This window comes from Apiospora aurea, assembly GCF_038362705.1.
Source record: "Apiospora aurea strain CBS 24483 chromosome Unknown utg000005l_segment0_segment0, whole genome shotgun sequence".
Classification (NCBI taxonomy): domain Eukaryota; kingdom Fungi; phylum Ascomycota; class Sordariomycetes; order Amphisphaeriales; family Apiosporaceae; genus Apiospora; species Apiospora aurea.
In genome coordinates, this window is record NW_027117392.1 from 4,676,790 (window position 1) to 4,698,828 (window position 22,039).

The following is a 22,039-nucleotide window of genomic DNA, read 5'->3' on the forward strand; positions in this document are numbered from 1 at the left end:
CGGCGCTCGTACGTATACACGCGCGGCCTGCTTGATGAAGCTAGCAGGTCATCACGCTTGGGCAGTACTGAACAGTCGTGTATGCTTTATGACTGAAGTGCGCGCTTGGTTTTCCTGGGTATGGTGTTATTTTTCGATTCATAGAACCCTAGGTAGAGTAAGTGCAATCAGCCGTTCCGTAGCGGTAGCAGAAGCTGTTGAACAGACGGCCCTGCCAGCCCGGGGACAGTGACCGATAGATGGGTGAATATGGAAAAGGAGCCGCCCAGTCTCCTTTGGTCCGCCCGCCAGTTAGCACTGTAGAGACAACCAGGGTAACCCGAAGAGTGAAGCGTGCATCTGAGATACTCGGGGGATACTTGGGGCTGTACTTGGACCCATGCTCCGGCCATGGCAGAGTCCCAGTGGAAGGGTTAAGATGTGATGGATGCTTGTGGTGCCCGGATCTTAGGCGCATCTGCTCCAATAACGTGGTGAGCGAAGATCGCGGCGATTCAAGGGGCGGCATGTGTCCTGGAGATGGTTTCCTGATTAGGAGAGTGGTCCGGGACCCCGGGGCACGACGTTGCATACCAACGGGTGCGCCAGACACCCGACACCAGACTCATTAGGTCTCGTTACTCAACGATTCCGTATAGGCCTGAACAAGAGCTGTAGGCGGACGGGGCGCGTAGCTTCGACTGGGCCGACGGCAACATACATGTTACCATACCCGGACCCCATTCACGGTTAGTTTTAGTGAGAACAGGCATCACCGCCTCGCTCGCTGCACATGCCAGCATGCCTTTCCGAGCCAACAGTGGGAAGAATCTTTTACCCCTGTCACCGTTTTTTCCCTTTCTTCCCACATCCCACTCGCACGCAGCAGGCATGGGTCTGCCGAGGGCCGAACGGGCTGTTATGTATGTATGCATGTACCAGTCATCAGCAAGGGCCATGGATGAACAAACATAATGAACATTGACCGGCATGAAGGTTGTGATGTGAGTTGTCTCGACGAGGGGCAGAGGGACGTAGGTGTCGTTTCGTTGCCGACTCTCTTTCTCGGAGAAGCTCTGCAGGCTCTGTCCGTCGTCATGCGTGGCATGCAGTATGCTTTGCTCGCTTGCCAGCTGTGCAGTCCTCAGCAGCACACCTAGGTACTGTAACATCAATAGTATCAACAGCCAGCATAGTAACGTTTGCAGCCACTGTACAAGTAGAAGGAGAGTGGGTAGTGGGTAGTGGACTGTTCTGCTCTGTTTCACCCTAACGGCCCTAGGCTAACTGCTGTGGGGAATTGACAGGCGTTCGGCTATAGCGCCTGCCAGAAAAGAAATGACCAAAAAAAGTAAAATACAGCGCAGTGAATCCAACGGCCGGCTCCACTTGCTGTCAGTGACCCCCCTCCAAATGACATGAGGCGATCGTGACATACAGTACCGAAATCGCAACGATTGATTTCATCTCCCTTAGCTGCTTAGGCCCTTTTCATCCCATCCGCAGCCCACCAGACAGCCGGCCGGCCAGCCAGCCCTTGACACAGTCCCACTCCTCCAGCGACAGTAGCACTGCTTAGCACCGCTGGGCACTGCTGAGCGCTGCTGAGACCGGAGATCTTCAATACAAGATGGCTGCTAATGTTCCTGCGACTGCTGGGATCAATCAAAAGGCCAGGGTCCAGCACCAGCACCGACCACGTTCAGTCAACATTGTTACCTAAAACTTAGGTACACGTGCACATCTTCAATCGGCAGTAGCGGTCATGGCTGTGACCAGACCCTCGAGGTTGAATCAATAGTACGCAGCTAGCGTGAACACACAGCAGCACGCTCGTTTCAATCGGTCCTGTATATGACAGAAAATATAGCCCCATGACATATTAACTCGAAGATAATAATAGATGTTTCGATCAAAATGGAACCCCGAGCGGGAACGGCGGATGTAACTGATGCAGAGACTCCGATTACCGTACCTGACAACCAGATTTTCTGGCGACCAAACTACGCCCATCCAGGGTATATGCCCGTTCCTCTCAGATGTCGCCGGCCCCCGGTTATTTCAGCGTGCATCGATCGCCGAATCTTGTTTTTTACCTCCCTCTCTCTCCCTCTTCGCCCATTACACGATAGCCGTACAGTGCAAAGGCCGGGTTCTACGGTCCTGCTACTGGATCTATGTTGCTGGTCTGATACTAATCCCAAAAAACATATCATCATAATCGTATCGCGCCACGGTCAGCATATTCAGCTGCAGCTCTCACGACTGTGTTTCTTGCACTCTACTCTGCTGATCTGACCCAATCCTCCTTGGCCGGGGTCATTTGCAATCGACAGACCTGGCAAGAGCTCAACAAACTTCTTGGCGTCATTTTCGCGCAGGACCGCGACAGCGCTTACCGGAAAAACGTTTGCTGACAAAGGGATTGATTACCGCCCGTCTGTTTCGACAGGGTCACGTAAGGCAGGGTCTTCTGCTTCTCTAGATATGCGATCTCATCTATGACACCGCCATCTAGATCCGATCTTTTGCATCTCACCTGGTCCTGGGCACATGGGGCTTGGAGCGGAGTTTCTTCGAATCAAAACCTGGCATCTCGCAACACCATGGATGCGCCGCCCATCACCAACGACAGATGAGGAAAGTAGCTCGTTGGCGTGGGGAGGACTCCCTTGGCTGGGATGTTCGCGCCCAATCGGGATATCAAGTCGTATGATTCCCAGTAAGATCGCATCGATATTAAAGGCAACCGATCTAGACACATGTGTATCCGGCATTAAAGAAAAAAGAAGAAAAAAACATCTGAGATGGTCTCTTAATGCTTAGCGATCACTTCCCTCTACCCTCCATTTTCCGTCTGCTGCAAGTCGCCGTTAACGTTGATTGAGCCTTCGCCCGGTTACGGTAACAAACAAGGCAGGGTAATAGTTGATGTGTTTCTTGTTCCCCACGATAAAGCTTGCCATGACTATAACGTTGATATTAATATAGGTATTAGTCGTTTCCTGAGGTGGGGTTTACCCACGTCGTTTGAGAAGCTTTATCGTGAGAGAGGAAGGTGTCTGGATGTCTCCGTTCATGCTATGTAATGTAGATCTTGGTGTAGGACCATACACCATAAATCGTTGGCGTTATTGAAACGCATATGCTGCATTCCGTCACTGCCCGTGGTGATCAAAATGGCTCCTGCATCATGCCCTGGCCATGTCCCACCCAGGCAGTCTATAGGAGATATAATGTTTCTGAACTGTCGGTGGACACTGGAAGGACATGGGCATGCCCAGGGGAACTCCATGCCCTCGCTAATACCGCGATGTCGAGCTACTGACTTTTGCACGCTGGTACAATGTGCATAGATCTTCGCCCTGTACGGCGCCATTGTGCTTCCCAAACGGATGAGGCTACGCGCTATACGGCTGCACTAGACGAAAACTGTAGCTGCTGTGCGAACTATGTGGTGTCTGGCAATCAGCGGCTGAAGACATCACCGCCATAACATGACATAACGGCCCGAGGATGGCAGTGGTAGGGTGAGAGCGGGTCTACCCAGCTAGGTCGCCAGGTAGCCAGCATGCAGGGTGGGTTGTGCTCCGTGATCTGTCATATGTCTCTTCACCCAGCATCGCATCTCGGGGAAAGGCGATGCGGGATTGCTCACTCGGCAGCATGAACTGTCGATATGCTTATCGTGGCTGATCGACGCTTCCGGGCAATAGTGCAACTTGGGCATCCGTCCGATTAGAGGTGACCAAGCCGCGAGCTTACATACTTCGCACCCGTTTTGCATTTGGCTGCCCCGACAGCATTTCATTTGTTCGGGGCCAGCCCCGTAAATGCGAATGGCGTCGGCAGCAAATGGCTGTGACGTGCTCTCATTAGCTTATATTAATTGCAAACGAGGTGCCAGAACGGGGAGGCAGTGATGTGATCAGGGGTGGGACTGATGTCTGCCCTGAGCCACTGGATATAGAATCGACTCCTCTAAAAGGTATCACCGCTTTTTGGGGCATGGGCTGGCCAAGCTGGTAGCTTTTCGTCAGCTGGATTGATACAGAACACAGTCACCTAAGTCGGTTGCTCGTGTTGTGCTATCTCGTATCCTCCGAAGAAATATCGAAATCTCCCAGAGATCCGAAGAATGTGCTGCCCAAAAGACTGGCAGGAATAGCCGAAGGAAGACTCTTATATCACAAGCCACATTTCGTGACAGCTTCCCGCGTCCCTGTGTTGAGCATTCTCTGCCCATGACGGATTTTTACATGCATTCAAGTATGTGCTTGCCCTTTATTGGTTTAACGAGCGTTGCGCAGTGGAAGATCCGCGGTCTCTGGCGCTGTAGAGCTTTGATGGGCTGCAGTATGCAAAAGGAGGGCCTGAAGAAAACGAAGAGAAACGAAAGAAAGAAAAAAAAAAAAAAAACCACCAGTGATCATATGCGACTCTGCAGCACCGAGTCGCCGGCCGAGAGCACCAGTTTCTACCTGCAGCATATGCATCAAATAGAAAAGGTGCTGTCCGCAGTGACACGATGGTCCTCATGTCTGTCACCTTGGTCACTGGTGTGAGGACGGTGAGGCAGGCCCGATTGGGGTTGAGAAAAGGGCATCAAAACGGGGAGGGTGGGCCGGTGCACACTCTTGGGTCATGCCGGGTGAAGTGTTCTAGAAGATAAGGCTCGCCCAGTGGCTCGTAGCGCAACCCTCCCAATGACAGTCATTTCACGAAGCAATGGGAAAGAAGCGAGGTTGCAACGCCCCGCCGAAGATCTCAAGTTGATCAACGGTTTGTCCGTACTGCAAAGGAGCAAAAGCTGGCTTGGAGACGAGCACGCCATCTTGGGCTGCCATAGCAGTACAGTTTCCCCCTTGAATTGTTGTTAATTGGTGGATATCGTCACACACTTCGGATGAAGTATCGACAGGCCATTTTTGTGTAGGGAGTACATTGATGCCTTATTTGAAACATAAAAAAAGAGGAAAAAAAATACCACCGAAGAATTCATGCCACCACCGATCTACGAAAATACGTTTCAGCACGATAAAGGTATTGGTGACGCATAAAATACCTATACAAGGGCCCTTGGACGAGCTTATAGGTCCAACAATAATCCAAGGATTAAACTGTACACACATAAGCATGTGTAATAATGCAGCGGGTAACATACCGACAGTTGCGGCGCTGACAGCGGGAGCGGGTCCGGATACGGTGACATGGAACGCTAACCAGATATCCTGGGCTGGAGGCTCCGAGATTGTTCAATCTTCTGGAAGTCAGGTGTGGTGGGTTTTCCCGACGATGAGGGAAGATGCGACAGATTGCATCTGCCTGTCGACATTGTGCCGCTCCATGTGCTTTGAAGGATAATTGATCAATCGATCCCGAATCCAGGGCGAGCATACGGCTCCAACATCGAGCTAGGATTGAAGGGTTCCATTTGATTTTGGGATCAAATGGATTTGTGACTGACAGGTGGCTGCCGGAGCAATTGAACGTTAGGGGCTGGCAGCAGGCGCTGTAGAAGGACGGGAAGTTTAGTCACCCAGCTAAGGTAAGGAAGGCGCGCTGGGCAAGACGGTTCTCGGTAACAATTTCGCCTAGTGTCGTTTGGGGGAAGGGCATCCATGACATAAAATGAGGAAAAGAAGGTACATGCCAGATACAAGAGGGGGCCATTGTAATATGAATCTAACCAAAATTCACGAATCTAAACCCCCAAAGGGACCCATGTCGCCCTCCCCACCTATACTGACGTAGAGTGGGCTGAGGGTTGGACTCGTTTTCTACGGGGCCCTCCTGTGGGTTCCTCCTCGCCGCTCTCATCAATGGGATCAAGATCCATGTACTCGACCGACTGACTGCCATGGAGCGACAGCCTGCTACCTGGCACTGCCAGACTCTGCCCTGCCTGCCCTGCCTGCCCTGCCTGCCCTGCCTGCCCTTCCCTCTTCTGCGCCGAACCCTTGCAACAACGCCATGCCGAAATCTCGATACGTACAGTACTGTACATTATTCCCCCCCTGCGAGTACGTCCCATCCCATCCCCAATCTATTGTGCATATTATCCTGAAAGAGCAATGATGGACGCTGCAAGCACCTCCGCCGCGTGACTGCTAAGCAGATACTTGACACGCCATCCTGCAACTGCAACTTGTCTCTCCCTTCAGGCTGCCAGTCCAGCTTAAACACACTCGCACTCACACCTGTCTGTAGGTATTGACTGGAACGTTAGGTGGGGTGGCCTGCTGCTGAAGAGAAGGGTGTCCGTGTCGCACAAATCAAATGAACTGTCAATCCAGCCGAGGTACCGGCAGACCCTTCAATCTCGAGATCTCGCTGTACCTGCTGCGCTCCGATTGATTAGTGTACGATGAAATCAATCCACCACCTTAGGCCGTGTATGTACTAAGGAATAGGCATGACAGATGGTTACCTCCACTGGCGGTAACAAGTTGGACGTTCGTGTCAGAACCCTGCGCAAAGTGGTGCTATGTATTTCATTCTCATGGTCCTGTCCTGTCCGTAGGGTCGGGCTAGTGCCAGAACGAACCAGCCAGCAGAAGCGGGCGAGGATGAGCTCCGGGACGACGAGGAAACAAGCGTTGCCTCCAATCGTCGCCAAATCGAGGTTAACGGGTCCAATCTATTGGGAAGGCAAGTAGGAAGCGATCGGCCAGACTCGCCCCTTTGTTCTATTGGCTACCTGAAGCAGGACCAGATTATCTAACCAAGCTGCCTGGCACTACAGGACACCCAGCATCCAGGCCGTTGCGGTACGTCTGGCACCTACACGCGTCTGTATTCGTCAGGGAGCGTGGGGAAGATGCTAGGTACTATCTCATCAATCGTGCCGCGGTCTTGGTACGTCATGGTATAGAGCGACGGGCAAGAGCTGCAGAGAGCGGATTGAAGGGGGTAACGTCCATGTTACGGCGTTTCCAACGACACGAACGCAGGCAGACAGAAGAAGAAACGGGCGATTCCTTTGGCCCTCCATCCCTTCCCATCAGTAGACAGACACTTTGGATGGAGTCCCAGATCCCGATCAGGATCTCGGCCCCCTGGCCGCTAGAAGCAGCATATCTAGCAGACGAGCTTCGTCTACTGGCTACATGCAAGTCCCGAATTCTCAGAGTCTCACGCTAGCCAACTGTTATACCCTGTTCCCTGACCATCTTCCTGGTCCCCGTCCCCCACCCGTGGTTGGGTCCAACAGGGGGCTTGCCTGCTGTGAGAAGGGTGGGTTCTGTTCTTGGGGTTTCTCATTTGTGTCTGTCCATCCCATGATTCTGCTGGCCCAATCGCACAGAAACATACAATTGCATACATACATCCTTCGTTCGGTCAGTACGGACTGGACTGGTCATATCTCGTCTTTTTGTTTCTCCACGTCTAAATATTACTTTCGCCCGCACTTTCACAGGCTGCCCGGATCTCAACGTCTTCTTACCTCTCTTTTCCCTCTTTCTGCTATACTGCCCGCCCGCCCCGTCTACACCTCCAAGGACGCTTCCCTAATTCAACTCAGAGCCGGGCAATCCCAATCCTGTCCCATCCATTGTCTGTTCATTGCTGCTGCTAAGCAACACCCCCCCTTTTTAGCGCAACTCCCATCGATCTGCGCAACGAGTCAAAACGACGAAGATACTTTGCTAGTATTCATTCTATCCCGAGACTCTAGTCGTGGTGTTGCGAACTAGCAGGCAGTCTACGCTACGCTAGTGGACCTCAGAATCGGCAAGCGACATTCATCTAGGCGAGGGCAGCTGCGAGCCGTTCACGACGCCACGAGATCCCAAGGCCATTGTGCCTCTGCTCTATCCCGCCGGCCCCATCGCGGTCCACTCCTTGGCTACCGTTAAGGTGAGATTTCCCACAGCTTTATTAAGAGAGACTCGCCTTGCCGTTTCGGCTCGGCGAGGAAGCTAGCACATCACCTCCTGTACTCGGTGTCTGAACAAAAGCAAATTCACGCTTCGACACACCGTGTAACCCCTTCCCGTCCACCACCACGTATTTCTATCTTTGACCTAGTTTTTGGATCTAACCAAACCGGCCCGTGAAGGTACACTCAACCAAACTCCACGCCACCGCTATTCTGAACATACTCGCCTTGTCGTTCACTCAGAGTCAGAGCGCCTCTTGATTGCCTTCGCCAGCTTTTTATCGTCTTTCGCACCACGCCTGACTCTGAAACTCTTGACGCAGCCGCCGTTCGTCTGGAGTTCGCGGTCATAGTGCAGTCCTATACCGGGTTCTGCGCCGTCTCATCTATCTCGACGACGATCGACATTCCGACCGTTAGTGGTAGTCGAGTCAGATGCATGAATCCTAATTCAACGGCTGGGGCATTGGCATATTATCGGTAGTAGTCCCGCTATGGACGCGGGTGAATCTGGTAGTAGGCAAAGGTTTGTCTGTCTTTTCCTTTCGTGTTTGCACCTCCTCGCCTCGCCTCGCGAAGACGTCTGACCCTTTTCCTCCACCCACAGTCGGCTTACTTGGACCAACAGACCTGACCTATATAACTTGCACCAAAGAGAAATACCATCGGCCGAAAGACCAAGGGACGGATCCAAGATGGCGACTGCGACACTACTCCAGCCCCGCGGGCGCGTATCATCCTCATAACTCAACATACTCTCATCCACCGCCGCCCCCGACCATACCCGGGATGATGTCTGCTGGAGAATCCCGCAGAACGCCCAGCGATATGGAGGCATCCAAGAGGCAATCACTGCCCTCAATATCAGAAGTGTTCTCGAGCTCCAAGCCGAGTCCCTACTCACCGACTACACCCTCTACTATGGGGAGTGCGCAAGGTCTCCCGCCACCACCCCCGCCGCCGTTCTCATCGGCTCCGCCGCGAAGTGATGTTGGCCCTGAGCCACGAGCTGCGGTTTCTGGGCCCGAGGAGAGATTCTCTCGATTTGCGCCACGTCACGAGGGCCATTATTCGGCGCCCTCAAGTTCAGGCTTCGCTTTCGGCGAGCAGAGAGAAGGGGCCAAGCCCTCGGAGCCATCACAGCGGAATGGGAGCCACCCGCCGGGTTTATCATATTCACATTCTGGCCATCTACCTCCCGGACAATATCCACTTGGCCAAGCCCCTCCGATTTCACCACGGCATATGGGGCCTCCAGGACCTCCTTATGAGCATCACCGCCCTCCGCTACATAGCGACGAGGACTATGGGTTGCCAAGGCGCTATGATACCTCTGCACTGAATCGTCACTTCGAGGCCTGGGGGTATACTGACTGCTTACAACGAGTAAGATCCCATGCCATTTTATCACAATAACAATAGCTAATTGCCCATCACAGATCAGCTGGACTGCTCGCACGATGTCCAACTTCGCGGAGGCCTACCTAAACATAGCTTCCGAGCAGCATGGTGGTCAACCGATCCCGGAACGCCTACCAACGTCGCGGGAGATCACCGAGATGCTGAGCAACGTGGATTATATGAGAAAGTCTTTGGAGAATGTTCGAGAAATACAGCACAATGTTGAAACCGAAAAGGCCCGTGAAGCAGGCAAGCATCAGAGACCTTATGACGACGACGACGTCAGCATGTATGGCGACGGTTTGAAGCAACATTACGGTATTGGGGAGGTCAAAAAGCGAAGAGGGGTAAGTGACTCGAGGAGACGGTGAAGTAGAGAGTACACTTCATACTGACTAAGGATAGCGAGCGGCACCTCCAGGTCGATGCCACAGCTGCAACAGGATTGATACACCAGAATGGCGCCGCGGGCCGGATGGAGCCAGGACACTCTGCAATGCGTGTGGACTACACTACGCAAAGCTGGAAAGGAAACGACAGATGGAACAGCGAGCCATCCGACCGAAAGCCAGTTCTGAAAATTGAGAGGAAGGGCCATTTTCAGCAGGCCAGCTACCCACAGCAGCTCTGGATGGCGCTGCGGACGATATTCCATCACCAGCGTGTCTACTGTACCATTGCATACGCTTCGCCTTATCAGATGGAGATGATGCGACGCCTTCACAAAGCACGGTATACAGAGACACGCCTATAATATACCCTCCCGGACATAAGACGCTCTATTCAATTCTGGTTCATACCCACACATACGAAACATATCCGCATGTATATACCCCGAGTTTGGGAAAGGGACTTGGCATTTTGATTGGCTTTTTCAGGCATTGTTTGGCGTTTTATACGAGACGAGCTCTCTCCATCAGTAATGTCGTTTTTACACATTTGGGATCAGGCGAAGTCATTGCGACGGAAGCAGCATAGCAGGCAGAGACGCTGGGAGCTGTGCTTAAGAGGACCTGACGATATGTCGGTCACCGCAGGTTGCTTGGAAAAGCTGGAGGAAAGATGTTTCATCCCTCGATGGGTTGTGCACGACGATGCAGCAACTGGCGGTTCTACAGGTGTCACAGGATTTCTCTTGGACCAATATTTCTTCGAAAAGATTTGGCAAAGTCAATACCCCCACATAACGTGGACGTTCATGGTATGGAGATGACGGGAGCAAGATCAAGCATGTATGATGTAGAGATGGGGCGTACGGACGTGAGGAAGAGAAAGAGAAGCTCCCACGTGGAAACCAATCAAGCCATTCTTGGGATCAAACATTTGCCACTGAGCGTGCTATATAACTGCTAACCACGCTGCTAAGGCTTCTCTCGGTGCCTAGATCAAGCAGTGCCTGTAACCTCGGGGTGCGGCAACTCAAGTGCTAAGACGAGGCCGTCGATAGACGGCAAGGTGTGCCCTGCTCGATTAAGCTGCTCCCGTCGATTACTTTTGGTGCAATACGTCAAACAACTCTTTGCGCGTGTACGTGCATGCGTAGCAGACATGACGACAACTTGGGCTTTGGCGCAGAGGCTGGGCAGAACCAAAGTCGTGCAACCAAGCCAGTCCAGTGGGAGAGGCAGACAGCCACTGTCTGCGAGTCTGGCGTCCCACGTAGATTGGCTCCTTAGTGGCGATGGAAATAAAGTTGCGATGAGAATCACTAGCTGCTTACTTATTAACGGATAGTCTACTTCTATTACTGTGCGCAATACGCACGCGCGCGTCGAGTCTGTTTGCAAATTGCCGTCACCGACTGCCCTCGCCGCCTTCTCATGATGTATGCAGTTTTGTTATCATCAGCTTGGGCCGGGGCCTGGCGTTGAAACGAAACCAGCCCATCATGATTCGTCACGTCACACATGGGTTTGAAACAGGCAGCGGAAGAAACACGCAGGACGGATAACGGGAGGCCGAACAAGGACGACGACGGGCAACCAAGGGAGAAGGGGAGGAACAGCAACAACAAGAGACGTCCTGCTGTGCAACACGAGCTGTCAAGTCTCAAGTCTACCTCGTCTTCTTCTTTTTATCTTATTTTTTATTTGGGTTGTTTTGTTTTCGACTTGTCCTGTTGCACGGCGAAGTATGGCTGCAGCGGCAGATCTGACTCCTGCTTCTCGTCATCTAAGTCGCACCGATGAGAAAAGAAAGTCAGAACGAGGGAGAAAGGGAGGGGCCGGCGAGTAAAAAAAGCAACACTTAAGGACATCTAATCGAAAAAGAAAAGAAAAGATTACTACGATTTCGTACGCATCTTTTGCGGCATCGGAGCATCTTCTCTCTCTATTGCGAAGCCCAAGACAAACGTACCTATCTCTTATTTCCGCACATACCGAATGGTGGAGGATTGCTACATGTAAATTCTCGGATATGGATAAGAAGGCTGTATGATGCATGGCGTGAATTCTCGCTGTCATCCGTCATTATGATGGCCCCCCCCGGCTGCCAGGCGTTTTGTTTGCTGCAAAAGGAGGAATGACAGAACAGTCAGTCAGTGGCCCCCTGACCCCTCCACCCCCTCCCCCTAAAAATATGGTTAATCTTGCTGGGGGCTTGATTTGATCGATCGGGTATCAAGATCTGCGGGGAGGTCCCGACTCGACAGTTTGCCCTTTTTTTTCATTTTACACTGCACACAGCCACGCCCCGAGCCGAGAAAGTGGAGGAACCCAAACCAACAACACACGGTTCGACTGGTTGGAGTTCGTTTCAGTTTATTTTCTTCTTTTCCCCGTGAGAGAACTGGCGAGACCCGTAAGCGGAGCGAATCTACTGTTTTGTTATGTGTTGTTTTTGTTTTCGCTTTCCTTCCTCGGCCTAACCAGCAAGAGGAGAGAAGGGGGAAAAGAAAAGAAAAATCGAAACGAGGACTCTGGCCCCGCTACGAAAGGTTGCCTACTACTGCAGGCCGCTGACGCTCCTCGCTCGGGGAGCGTTCAAACATCCCAAACCTACTTCCCGCCTTATGAGAAAGAAATATAGGGACAGGAAGGGTACGGGGGTTGGTTGACTGACTCAGTTGCTCGGAACAGGTGATTAATCGCATATTAGTATTATTACAGCAAATGCATAGTTATTATTGTATTCTTCAGTGATCTGCCAGACTTGATGCATGCATACCTGACGGATGATGGACCAGTGTCAGTAGTCATGGTGTGCTAACTAATGAGAAGGGCAGGGCCAGCTGGCGAGGTCGCAACCGGGCATACACTGCACAATACAACAGCAGGTACCATTTTACTTAACTACATAATTGACCTAGGGGACACATGCATGTGGCTATGATAGATACACACACACACACACATTCCTTTGTCAAGGACAGGCAGCTGCAAGGTAACTGCGCCGCTGCGGATCAAGTCAAGTCTCACAGCATAGATTACTATATCACCACGGGCTGGCTGCCTTGGCTGGAGGGGATGCTCAGGGGCCCCCCTTTCGGCAGCACCAAAGAATAGGTACTTCCCCTCGTGTTCCTAGTGCCCGCGCGCGTCCTTCCGTTTTCGGGCTATCTGCCTCCTGAATCACTGCTACCCGAAGGCTGGCTCTTGATTTTCTTTCTTTCCAGGTCGGATGGAGCCAAGGCGACAACTACGATGAGCGAGGCCTGGCACGGTCCTTCTCCTCCATCCGGACCAACAAGAGGGTCCAATTGTGATCTTGTTTATTAGTGGCGTATGCATGGGCATGATGCAAGCCATTGTGCTTTGCTGCCGGCTCTGCAGCGGGCTAACGGGCGGGTGCTTGTGTTGAGGGATGCTGGGAGGTACATCTCGATACCTGCCACACGGGAGGAATTGATCAATTGTAATTGATGGATGGCCATGAAGCAAAATTCCACACGGTTGGGATTGCCCCGACGTGGTCGCTCACGTTCCTCGTGGCACTTCCGCTGGTTTCAAACAGGACCGGGTTTAAGAAAATGCAAGGGAGAGAACAGCTCTTTTCAGAGAGGAAACATTAGCCTTGGTAAGGGAGCTGGTGCTATCTTGCTTTGGACATGCCCTCTCGACCCAAGCCGGTCTGCAGATTAAGTAGGCAGGCAGTCTATGTTTTATGATGGGCGAAGAGGAAGAAAAACATAAGGAGAAAATGACAGTGCAGGCGGCCGCTGCTCCCTTACGACGTTTTTTTTTTGATTATTTCGGTATGCAAGCCTCCGATGCAACGTCCGGAAGGGTGATTGCAGAATGACAAAAAGGCGTCCGCGTATTTAACGTCTCGTGCCGCTTTCGGGATAGGGAGACGGCAGTGCCATAACGAACGAGGCCTAAAATACAAAACGAAAACGAACAGAGTAGAAATAACGACGGTGGGGGGAAGGGGGCCGACGCCGAGGACAATGTCAGTTACACGATTCTGCAGCTATGTACTTTATTATGCTTCTTCACACGCAACGCACATGTAACAGCTTACTCCTGCGTTACCTGGGTGGCGTCAAGCTCTCACCAGAACCAAAAATCAAAACATGACGGTGTTGTGACAAGTCAGGCAGTCCGTCCGTCCGTCCGACTATGGCGATGATGATTGAGATTTCTTGTCGGGCGAGAATACAACTCCCGCGAATACAAGAGCTTGTTGCGACTCGGGCCCACTCTGCCTTTGCTTGTATGGCCGTTCCAATCAAAGCCCGGCCATGATATATATATCATAAGGCTTTTCCTTTGACTCGTAGCATTTAAGCCTTGGCTGACCACCACGCCCAGCGCCTGCGTGCATTACCGTTGAAAGCCAAAATGGATTGAACCTTGGACGGGATGCATGCCGTTGCGTCGCATGCTTTAGACCATGGGCCATTCGCGCCGCGGCAGAACCCAATCTTGACTCCCGTCAGAAATGTGCCGTGAGTGCGTCAAAGGCCCCATGCGTCGGCCCCCTCTGCTCCCCGTCTACACACTTCGTACTGTACTGGGGTAGGAGTGGGTGATTGTCCTAACATGTTACGAGGGGGGGTCTAACAGGGGCTGGCCAGCGACTACCACGCAATGAGATGAGGGAGAGGAAAGCGAATGTCCGAATGTGATTGTCTTGACCTCAACACGCGGACTTGGAATGATGAAAAAACGGCCTGTCTGCTCAGAACCGTGATGGCGTTGACTTAGCACAGATCTGAGACATCTAGATCGATCTTTGGCTCAGGCTCCCGATATAGAGCTGCCGTGCTGTTCAGTGTACTCTCTCTCTGTGTGTGCCTCCGTGCTCTCGTAGGTGACGAGATCCTGATTGCCTCTCACTAAGCCCGTTTTTCTCCGAGCAAACATGGCACTGTAGCTTTCTAGTGGCAGCAGTACGCACTTCGACGGGAACAACAACATCGGGTGAGTCAAGGCTAGTTGGGGCTACGGTGCTATGATGGTCGCACCAGCAAGCTAAGGCACAGCACAGCGCCCTTTTGGTGAGAGCATGTCTCGGCGCCCTCGCGTCCGACTGCCCGTCCGCCTTTTGCTTTTGACAAGCACGAGAATGGAGACAAATCGATGCCATCGCCCGGCGCTTGTCCTGCACTGCACTCCCCAGAGCGAGAGGAATGGAACAAGCGAAGACGGTGGTTGGTCGATGGCAGTGGGCTGGCGGTGGAGAGGGGGCGAGCCCGCCGTTCTGCTCTCGTTGGGCGGTTTTTGGTTTCTGAAAATAGTCGCACCTCGCGTGGCCACAACCATGCTTCCGGCTGAAAAGCCACGTGGGAATGGGCTCGACCCTCACACACTGGCGCCTGGCGCCCTCTGGGGGGGGCAGCCTGGCTGTGAACAGGGGGCAACCTAGAGAGTCTAGGGAGGTCCCTTGTGGATGCTGGATGGTGGTGTGAGGAACGTACTTTGCTCGCAAGGCAACTTCCGGCGTATGCGGCAGTACTGTGCGGCTGGATTGACAGGCAGCCACATTGAACCGACTCACATTACATACATACATGCCTTAACGTAGGTAGTCGGTTAGTTGCGTGTGGATACACGCGCCAATAGGGCAATGGTATGTGATGTATTGCTTTTGATGTAGGGCGGTAATTGTGACCGAAGCACACAGCGCCCACACGCGCACAGAAAGACGCCATGCATGCATTGCCCAGACTTCACATGGTTTGGCTTGCTCTTTGCCATTGCTGTCCCATGATGGGAAGATGATGTCTGTCCTCCCTGCCCGAGCCTTCCCGTACATACAATACAGTACAGTATCAGACAGAGATCTTTGGCTGCTGGGGTGGGGAGAAACCCGGCTGGGGTTGACTCCTCCCCCTTCTGCTTCTGGTCAAGCCCTTGCCTGCCCGCCCAGAAGAAGAAAAAAGGGGGCGTTCTGCTGGGGCCTGGTCGATTTAGGGTTCGCGCCGGTACATCGGCTATCTTAGATTTGCTGATACTGATAGATTCGCGGATTGCAGCGTCCGATCACCCAGTCACAATTTTATCTTCTGACGAACCGAGCCAGACACAGCCCACTAAACAAACAGTAAAAGGAAAGGAAAAAAGGTACATCACAGCCGCCCCCACACCTCATGTTTAGATGTCACCCTGCTTTGATTTGGTCGGCCAACTAACTAATTGACTTGGCCTACGACTACTCTACGACAGTCCACAGGCAGGAGATGCTGGACGGAAACAAGCCCGTTGATATACGAGAGCATAGCGGAATCTCCGTCGAAGATCGCGAGGCGGTCGGCAAATTGGTCTGCAGCGTGCGTCGCTTGGCAGCATGCACCAGTGGCCAGTAACCGGTACCCAGCTGGACCATCCCCTGGGCACTAGAGAGAATACTCGGGTTCTTCCACCACCCACTACTACCAACATACTAGTACTATCCAAACGTAGGCTGGTACTGTATGGTACGGCGTCGCAGCTTGTGCCGAGCTGGAAACGACCTACTGTGGATTCGGGCACTCTCCGACGATACAGCGACAGCTTTATATTTTGCGCCTGTCCTATTTGAGACACGCAAACCGCCCCGCCCACCTCTACTACTAGTGGTAAGCTAGAAGCAGTTGGGCGAGATACTGTAGGAGAGGGAGGGGTCGGCCGGCTACCAGGTTGCCGTGCCATCTGGCCGGAGGCCCGTAGCCCTGTCTCTGCCATCATTCCTCCTGGACACCTCGGTTAGCTTCTCGGCCCGATGAGACACTGAAAAACGACCCAAGCTCGAAAGGAGAAAAGAGAAGAAGGGAAGAAGACTAACTGGATTGATTGCTCTACCTAGCGGTGGGCTGCTACCAAGGGATCCAGGCGTACGAAATTCCTGGAAGAGTTACACTACGTACTTTTACTGGCAGAAGCTGAAGGGTCTGCCTGCGTGGCCGCCGGTCATCCCACAAGTTCGAAGCTAGGCCTGGATCTCGAACTGATCGAAGCTATCAGAAGTCCGCCAGTCACCCGCTGCGGCGGGATGCGAGCAAGACAATCGTTTGAACTACGGCCGTGAGGCTGGGCGGCAATCCATTGGTGATGTTTCGCGGAAGAGGACCGCGTGGCTGGCACGGACGCCCTCGCCACATGGCGATAGTGGCAGCAAATGGTCGCCGGCCCCATTCCAGTGGCGCTTTTTCACCAGCTTCGGGAGCGCCTCCAGGCGGTCGCTTCGAGCTAGGAGCTTGTCAATTTGAACCGTATCATTGTCGATCACCCCAATGGGAAGAGAGAGGGAAAAAAGCAAGCAGTCCCACGCCAGGTAGTTGCTTCTCGTGATGATTGCTCCCTCGCTACAACAGCTCTCTCCAATCGTTCGGCATTCTTTCGGGGAATGGGCTATTGGACAATGTACGGTGCGAAAGTGCTTGCAAGCTTGCAGTCGGGGGAAGAGACAAGCGGCTTCTGGCGTCATTCGGACGTGTACCGAGGCTGTCCCTAAACGGACCTAATGCTGCAAGCTCGTACTTGTATCAGGAAATCGCGATGCTCCCTTGGCTAGCGCAAACTCTATCACGAAGCCATCTCCTTAGTCAAGGCTGAGCACGATGGCCTCTGCTGTCGAAACCTCCACACGACAATTTAAATCGCGGTACATACCTGACAGGCAGTCGGAGGACTACCGCCGACTAGCATCGGGCTGAAGAACAAGTATCGTACGAGAATCTCATGACTAATTAATTTCACGGCTCAGGATGTTTCCATCGGCATCGCACGCAAACCCCCGCCAAGCGCTTGTGATAGGTGATCTTAGACCCTGCCATGCCGCCAAGTGGGGTTCGAGATGAGGGAGTACAAGATCCAGGATCTTGCCTATCCAGCCCACTGGGACACGACGTTCTTTGGTACCGTATGCGGTGCCCACGCAAGCCACCATCACCTGTTGGCAGGTTAGGGCAGTCCGGCCAGCTCGGCCCAGGTCCAGCGTCCGGGATAGCTGCGCCGTCATGACTAGCGAGAAAAGTCGTCCGTTTCTGACGTCAACCTGAGGATTCGACGTTCTGGACCGTCGTGAGCCCCTCTTCCCCGGGACCTTAACCAGCTCCCGGTAGGGGAATTGGGGCCAAAATAAGCGAGATGGAAAAAAAGCAAAGAAAAATAAACAGCAAAAAGCAACGATACGGTAGTCTTCTTTTTGCGCCCACACACACCGGTTTCGCTAGGGCGCGGAAATGTGCGAGAATCCACCGGCTGCTACTGTAGCCATGCGTGTTCGCCACCTGTCGTTTTCATTAGTCCCCCACGGTGAGACTGATCTACGACATATCTTATTCAAATCTCTTGATCATCGGCCGGATAGATCACAAAGCGAGATCAACGGCCGGCTCCTTGCTCGGGCCAATGAAGAAGGAGTCGCCATTAGACGGCCCACTAGGTCTGTTGCAGACTGGAACAAGACCGCACGCCAACTACCGTAATTACAGTGCACGCACATGGCAATACACGTCGGCGATCGTTGACAACAAGAGGAGGGGTCTGAGGGTCTGGATGTACCAGTTCGCGCTAGGGCGACGGTCTTTTGGCGGCTCTTCACTGGATGATCTTTCTTTTGTTGCGCCGGGAAACCAGCTCACCTTCGTCTCAAGCAGCACCACAGCGGTATGCCGTCATGATGAACGTGATCCGAGCGCGGAGGAAGTGGCAGAAAGAAAAGACCAAGGGGGGAGAAAACGTGGTCTGTCATCCGAACATCAACACGTCAGGATCCCGGGAAAGTGAATCTTTTGACCATGTTCGAAAGGCCTGACACCTGACACGCATCGAATCTTAACACGTACGACCTGCCCCCCGCCGGTAGCTGCAAACCTACTGTAGCCAGAAACAAGCTTCTCGGAAAGGGAGGTCGGTCGACACTAGAAATTCTGCGATGCTAGAGCCTTTTACGGGTTAGTTGGCTGATGGGTTCCGCGCAGGCTGCAGCCCATCGGATTCCGGAGGGCGGAAAAGCATGTACCAGGCTGTGTGCCACGTTCGTTAGACGAATACACTAGAAACCACATCAGAGGAAAAAGGGCAACAAACGAACGAACGAACGGGAACTGAGGTTCGCCCTCCGCGCTAGGCGAAATAGCAATAGTGCCGGTGCCGGTGGCAGCAGCCCCAAGCTTCCTAGGTTCCTAGGTTCCTGCATTGTACCTCTGAAGTCGCGAGTCCCCGGCCGTTTAAGCTTTTGTTTCGCCGTGACCGTGACGATGAATTATTATCCGAGTCACATGTCTCTCGTTGCTGCTGGTGACCCTGGGTAACACTCGCTTGGTTTCTTGACGGCCCGGCGAATGTGTCTCCTCGTTACCTAAGACAATCCTTCCTCTTGTGTTGAGTGATGACTCTACGCTACTGTGTTGCCCCTGAAAGATTCACGTTGGGCGGTGGTAAAGGCAATGCAAGATCTCCGCGGTCATCGTCATTCTACCACTTGAGCTTCATGATCTCGATACGTGCTTACCACCATCGCGGAAGCCGTCCAAACGGCGTGTGCCAGGAATGAAGCGGGCGGTATCAATGGTATATGTGCTCATCGTGTCGATTGCCACTCATCGAGAATCCGTCCCCTTGTCGACCCACGCATTTCTCTCTCTCTCGTCGCGCCCACCACATTGCCAACCGGGATCTCACAGCTCTCCCGTCTTACCTGCCTTCAGAAGGGGCGCCTGTCTAGTTCAACAGACCTTGCGTTTATGTTGATTCGGTATTATCTCTAACCATCAGTGACATTGAGCAGCTATGTGGGATAAAGAGGATAGGGGGTGCTTCAGCGGCTTACCTCCAACACACGCGAGTGCTGCGACTGTTCCCTCGAACGCCAAGTTCCTTCCCTCGTCAAGAGGACAGGTAAATCCCCCGGTGCGGATTTACTTACCTCTGGGAAAGCTGCTGGCTGTAACCTCCGGCTGACTATGCGCCAGTACTACTCTTACGGATGATATGAAAAGCTGTCGTGTGCCTCATACCCCTTTTATGGGTATGCTTCGTGGTCCCCATCCCCTGACGTAACCGTGAGCCGCCGGTATGAACAGACATCCAGACGCGATATCGTATATGAGTGTTAGTCTGCGACATCAGGAGCAGCAAGGCACTTCTCGACAGCTTGTCGTCGGGGGCTGGAAAGGGGTATTGGAAGCCAATTGATGGGCAATACTCAACATCAGTGTTCTCGGACTTCGCGAGTTGATCAATCACTGTTTGGTCTCGGTACATCATTTCACTCACGCAGCGCAGGCTCTAATCTGCCTCATGGAGAGGATCTATCTTCTGCAATTTCCCATTCGGTGGAAAGATTCTGGCTATATCAACGCACTATCAGAGTGAAACATGATGTATATTCGGCTCTCGATACAAGAATCCTCGAGGACAGACCGTCGTGTCTTCAGGAGTATTCCAACATGTCCACGCCCGTCGGCCCTAACAAGGCGAAGACTCCTCAGATACAGTGAGGAAAGGACCATCACCGAGGATGGAATTGGGGTTAAGAAGTGGCCTTAAAAATTGACCAGAAACCCCGTCACGTCCCGACCGCCCCCCCAGTTCGTTTGTGACTGCTGGTTGGGGAATTATCGGACAAACCCGCCCAATATGGAAAAGGGGAGCATATCCATATGCATATAGTGCAGGTCACGGGGTTGTTTTGGGGGGTGGTCCTGCTTATCTGCCCTGCCGGAAGGAGTTTGCGATCGCAGAACTCCACGCATGGAGCGAAGCAACCTCATTGGCATGCGGGTCCGGGGCACGGGCAGGGTGCCGCGCAACACCTCCTCTCTCACCAAGTAAGGAGGGGGGGGGCCGCCGAAGGATTCGTCGCCCGAGAGTGAGGGGAGGGGAACAGGTAGCCGAAACAGGTCATTATCGTACTCCGGTCCCTACCCTCGCCCCCCTCCTTGGGGCCTCTATCCTCCCCTTTTTAAACTGTAGTTTAAGTCGTCCGAGCCGCCCCCTCAAACTGAATTCAGTTCCCTTCCTCTTGACAGTCTCAAGTTTACTCTCACACATACTCTCTCAGCCAACATGACCGATCAAACAGTTCGAGTGGGCGCAGTGCAGGCCGAGCCTGTTTGGCTAGACCTCCAGGGCAGCGTGGACAAGACTATTAAACTCATCGAAGAGGCGGCAGCCGATGGTGTTCAGGTTCTTGGATTCCCAGAAGTCTGGATCCCAGGCTACCCAGTAAGTAATCTTATAGAATGTTCCTTCTATATGAAATCCTTATACCCGCCAAAGTTTTAGTCCAATGCGAATTGCTACGCCCAAAAGACACACCGTATAAATATCCCAATCGCCCCTGAAAGGTATCTGCTAACGTATATGTGCTCTTATAGTGGTGAGCTGCCATGCTCAAGTTCCGTCCCCGTCCTGCCTGCTAACCTCGACTGGCTCACTACTGCCCAGGTCTATGTGGACGTCAAGCGTGATCGAGAACACCCACGTGATCCACGAGTACATGAACAACTCGCTGAAGCGGCACTCGGAGGAAATGAGAAGGATACAGGCGGTGGTGAAAAAGGCGGGCATGTTTGTCGTCTTGGGCTACAGCGAACGCGACGGCGGGAGCCTCTACATGGGCCAGTCGTTCATCTCACCCGAAGGCGAGATCGTCCACCACCGCCGCAAGATCAAGCCGACGCACATCGAGCGGGCCATCTGGGGCGAGGGACAGGCCGAGTCGCTCACGTGCGTTATGCCTTCGCCATTTGGCAAAATCGGCGGGCTGAACTGCTGGGAGCACCTGCAGCCCCTTTTGCGCTACTACGAGTACTCCCAGGGCGTGCAGATCCATGTCGCGAGCTGGCCCGCCGAGTTCGAGATGCCGGATCCTAAAAAGCTCCCATGGCTATACCACGAAACCGGGGAGGCGAGCTACCGGGCGAGCCAGTTTATGGCCATCGAAGGCCAGTGCTTCGTCGTCGTGGCCTCTCAAATCCTAACCGAGGAGAATCTGGAGAAGAACAACTTGACGGGGAATCCTGTTACCAAAACCGTGCGTTTCGCCTCGATCATCGATCATCGCCCTTGTCCTCCCAGAAGTCGACGACTGACATCAGATCTTGTTACTAATAGCCTGGGGGTGGATTCTCTATGATATTCGGGCCCGATGGCAAGCCGCTCTGCGAGCCAGTAGGCGCCGGAGAGGAAGTTATCCTCAAAGCGAATGTAAACTTGCGCGACATCGACTACCCCAAGGCATTCATCGATGTTGTTGGGCATTACGCCAGACCCGATCTCCTGGGTTTGTTAGTCAACCCGTCGGTAGATAAACATGTGACGCGCATGGACAAATAAGCGTCATGAAGAACGATGGTAAGGTCCAGACATCTGGGAAAACATACTTGAAGGAATTGGGAGTCCG

The 22,039-nt window shown here is 53.0% G+C and overlaps 2 protein-coding genes across 2 annotated transcripts; both read left to right on the forward strand.

Annotated features, from left to right (window-relative positions):
• Positions 1-8,650: 8,650 nt before the first annotated feature.
• PG986_007996 (uncharacterized protein) lies at positions 8,651-10,016 on the forward strand (the record flags this gene model as incomplete). The annotated part of the gene is made up of 3 exons (XM_066844218.1): positions 8,651-9,247; positions 9,301-9,609; positions 9,672-10,016. The coding sequence occupies 3 exons, from the start codon at positions 8,651-8,653 to the stop codon at positions 10,014-10,016; spliced, it is 1,251 nt and encodes a 416-aa protein (XP_066700330.1).
• Positions 10,017-20,700: 10,684 nt separating this feature from the next.
• Positions 20,701-21,972, forward strand: PG986_007997 (uncharacterized protein; the record flags this gene model as incomplete). The annotated part of the gene is made up of 4 exons (XM_066844219.1): positions 20,701-20,859; positions 20,920-20,981; positions 21,082-21,670; positions 21,751-21,972. The coding sequence occupies 4 exons, from the start codon at positions 20,701-20,703 to the stop codon at positions 21,970-21,972; spliced, it is 1,032 nt and encodes a 343-aa protein (XP_066700331.1).
• Positions 21,973-22,039: the final 67 nt, after the last annotated feature.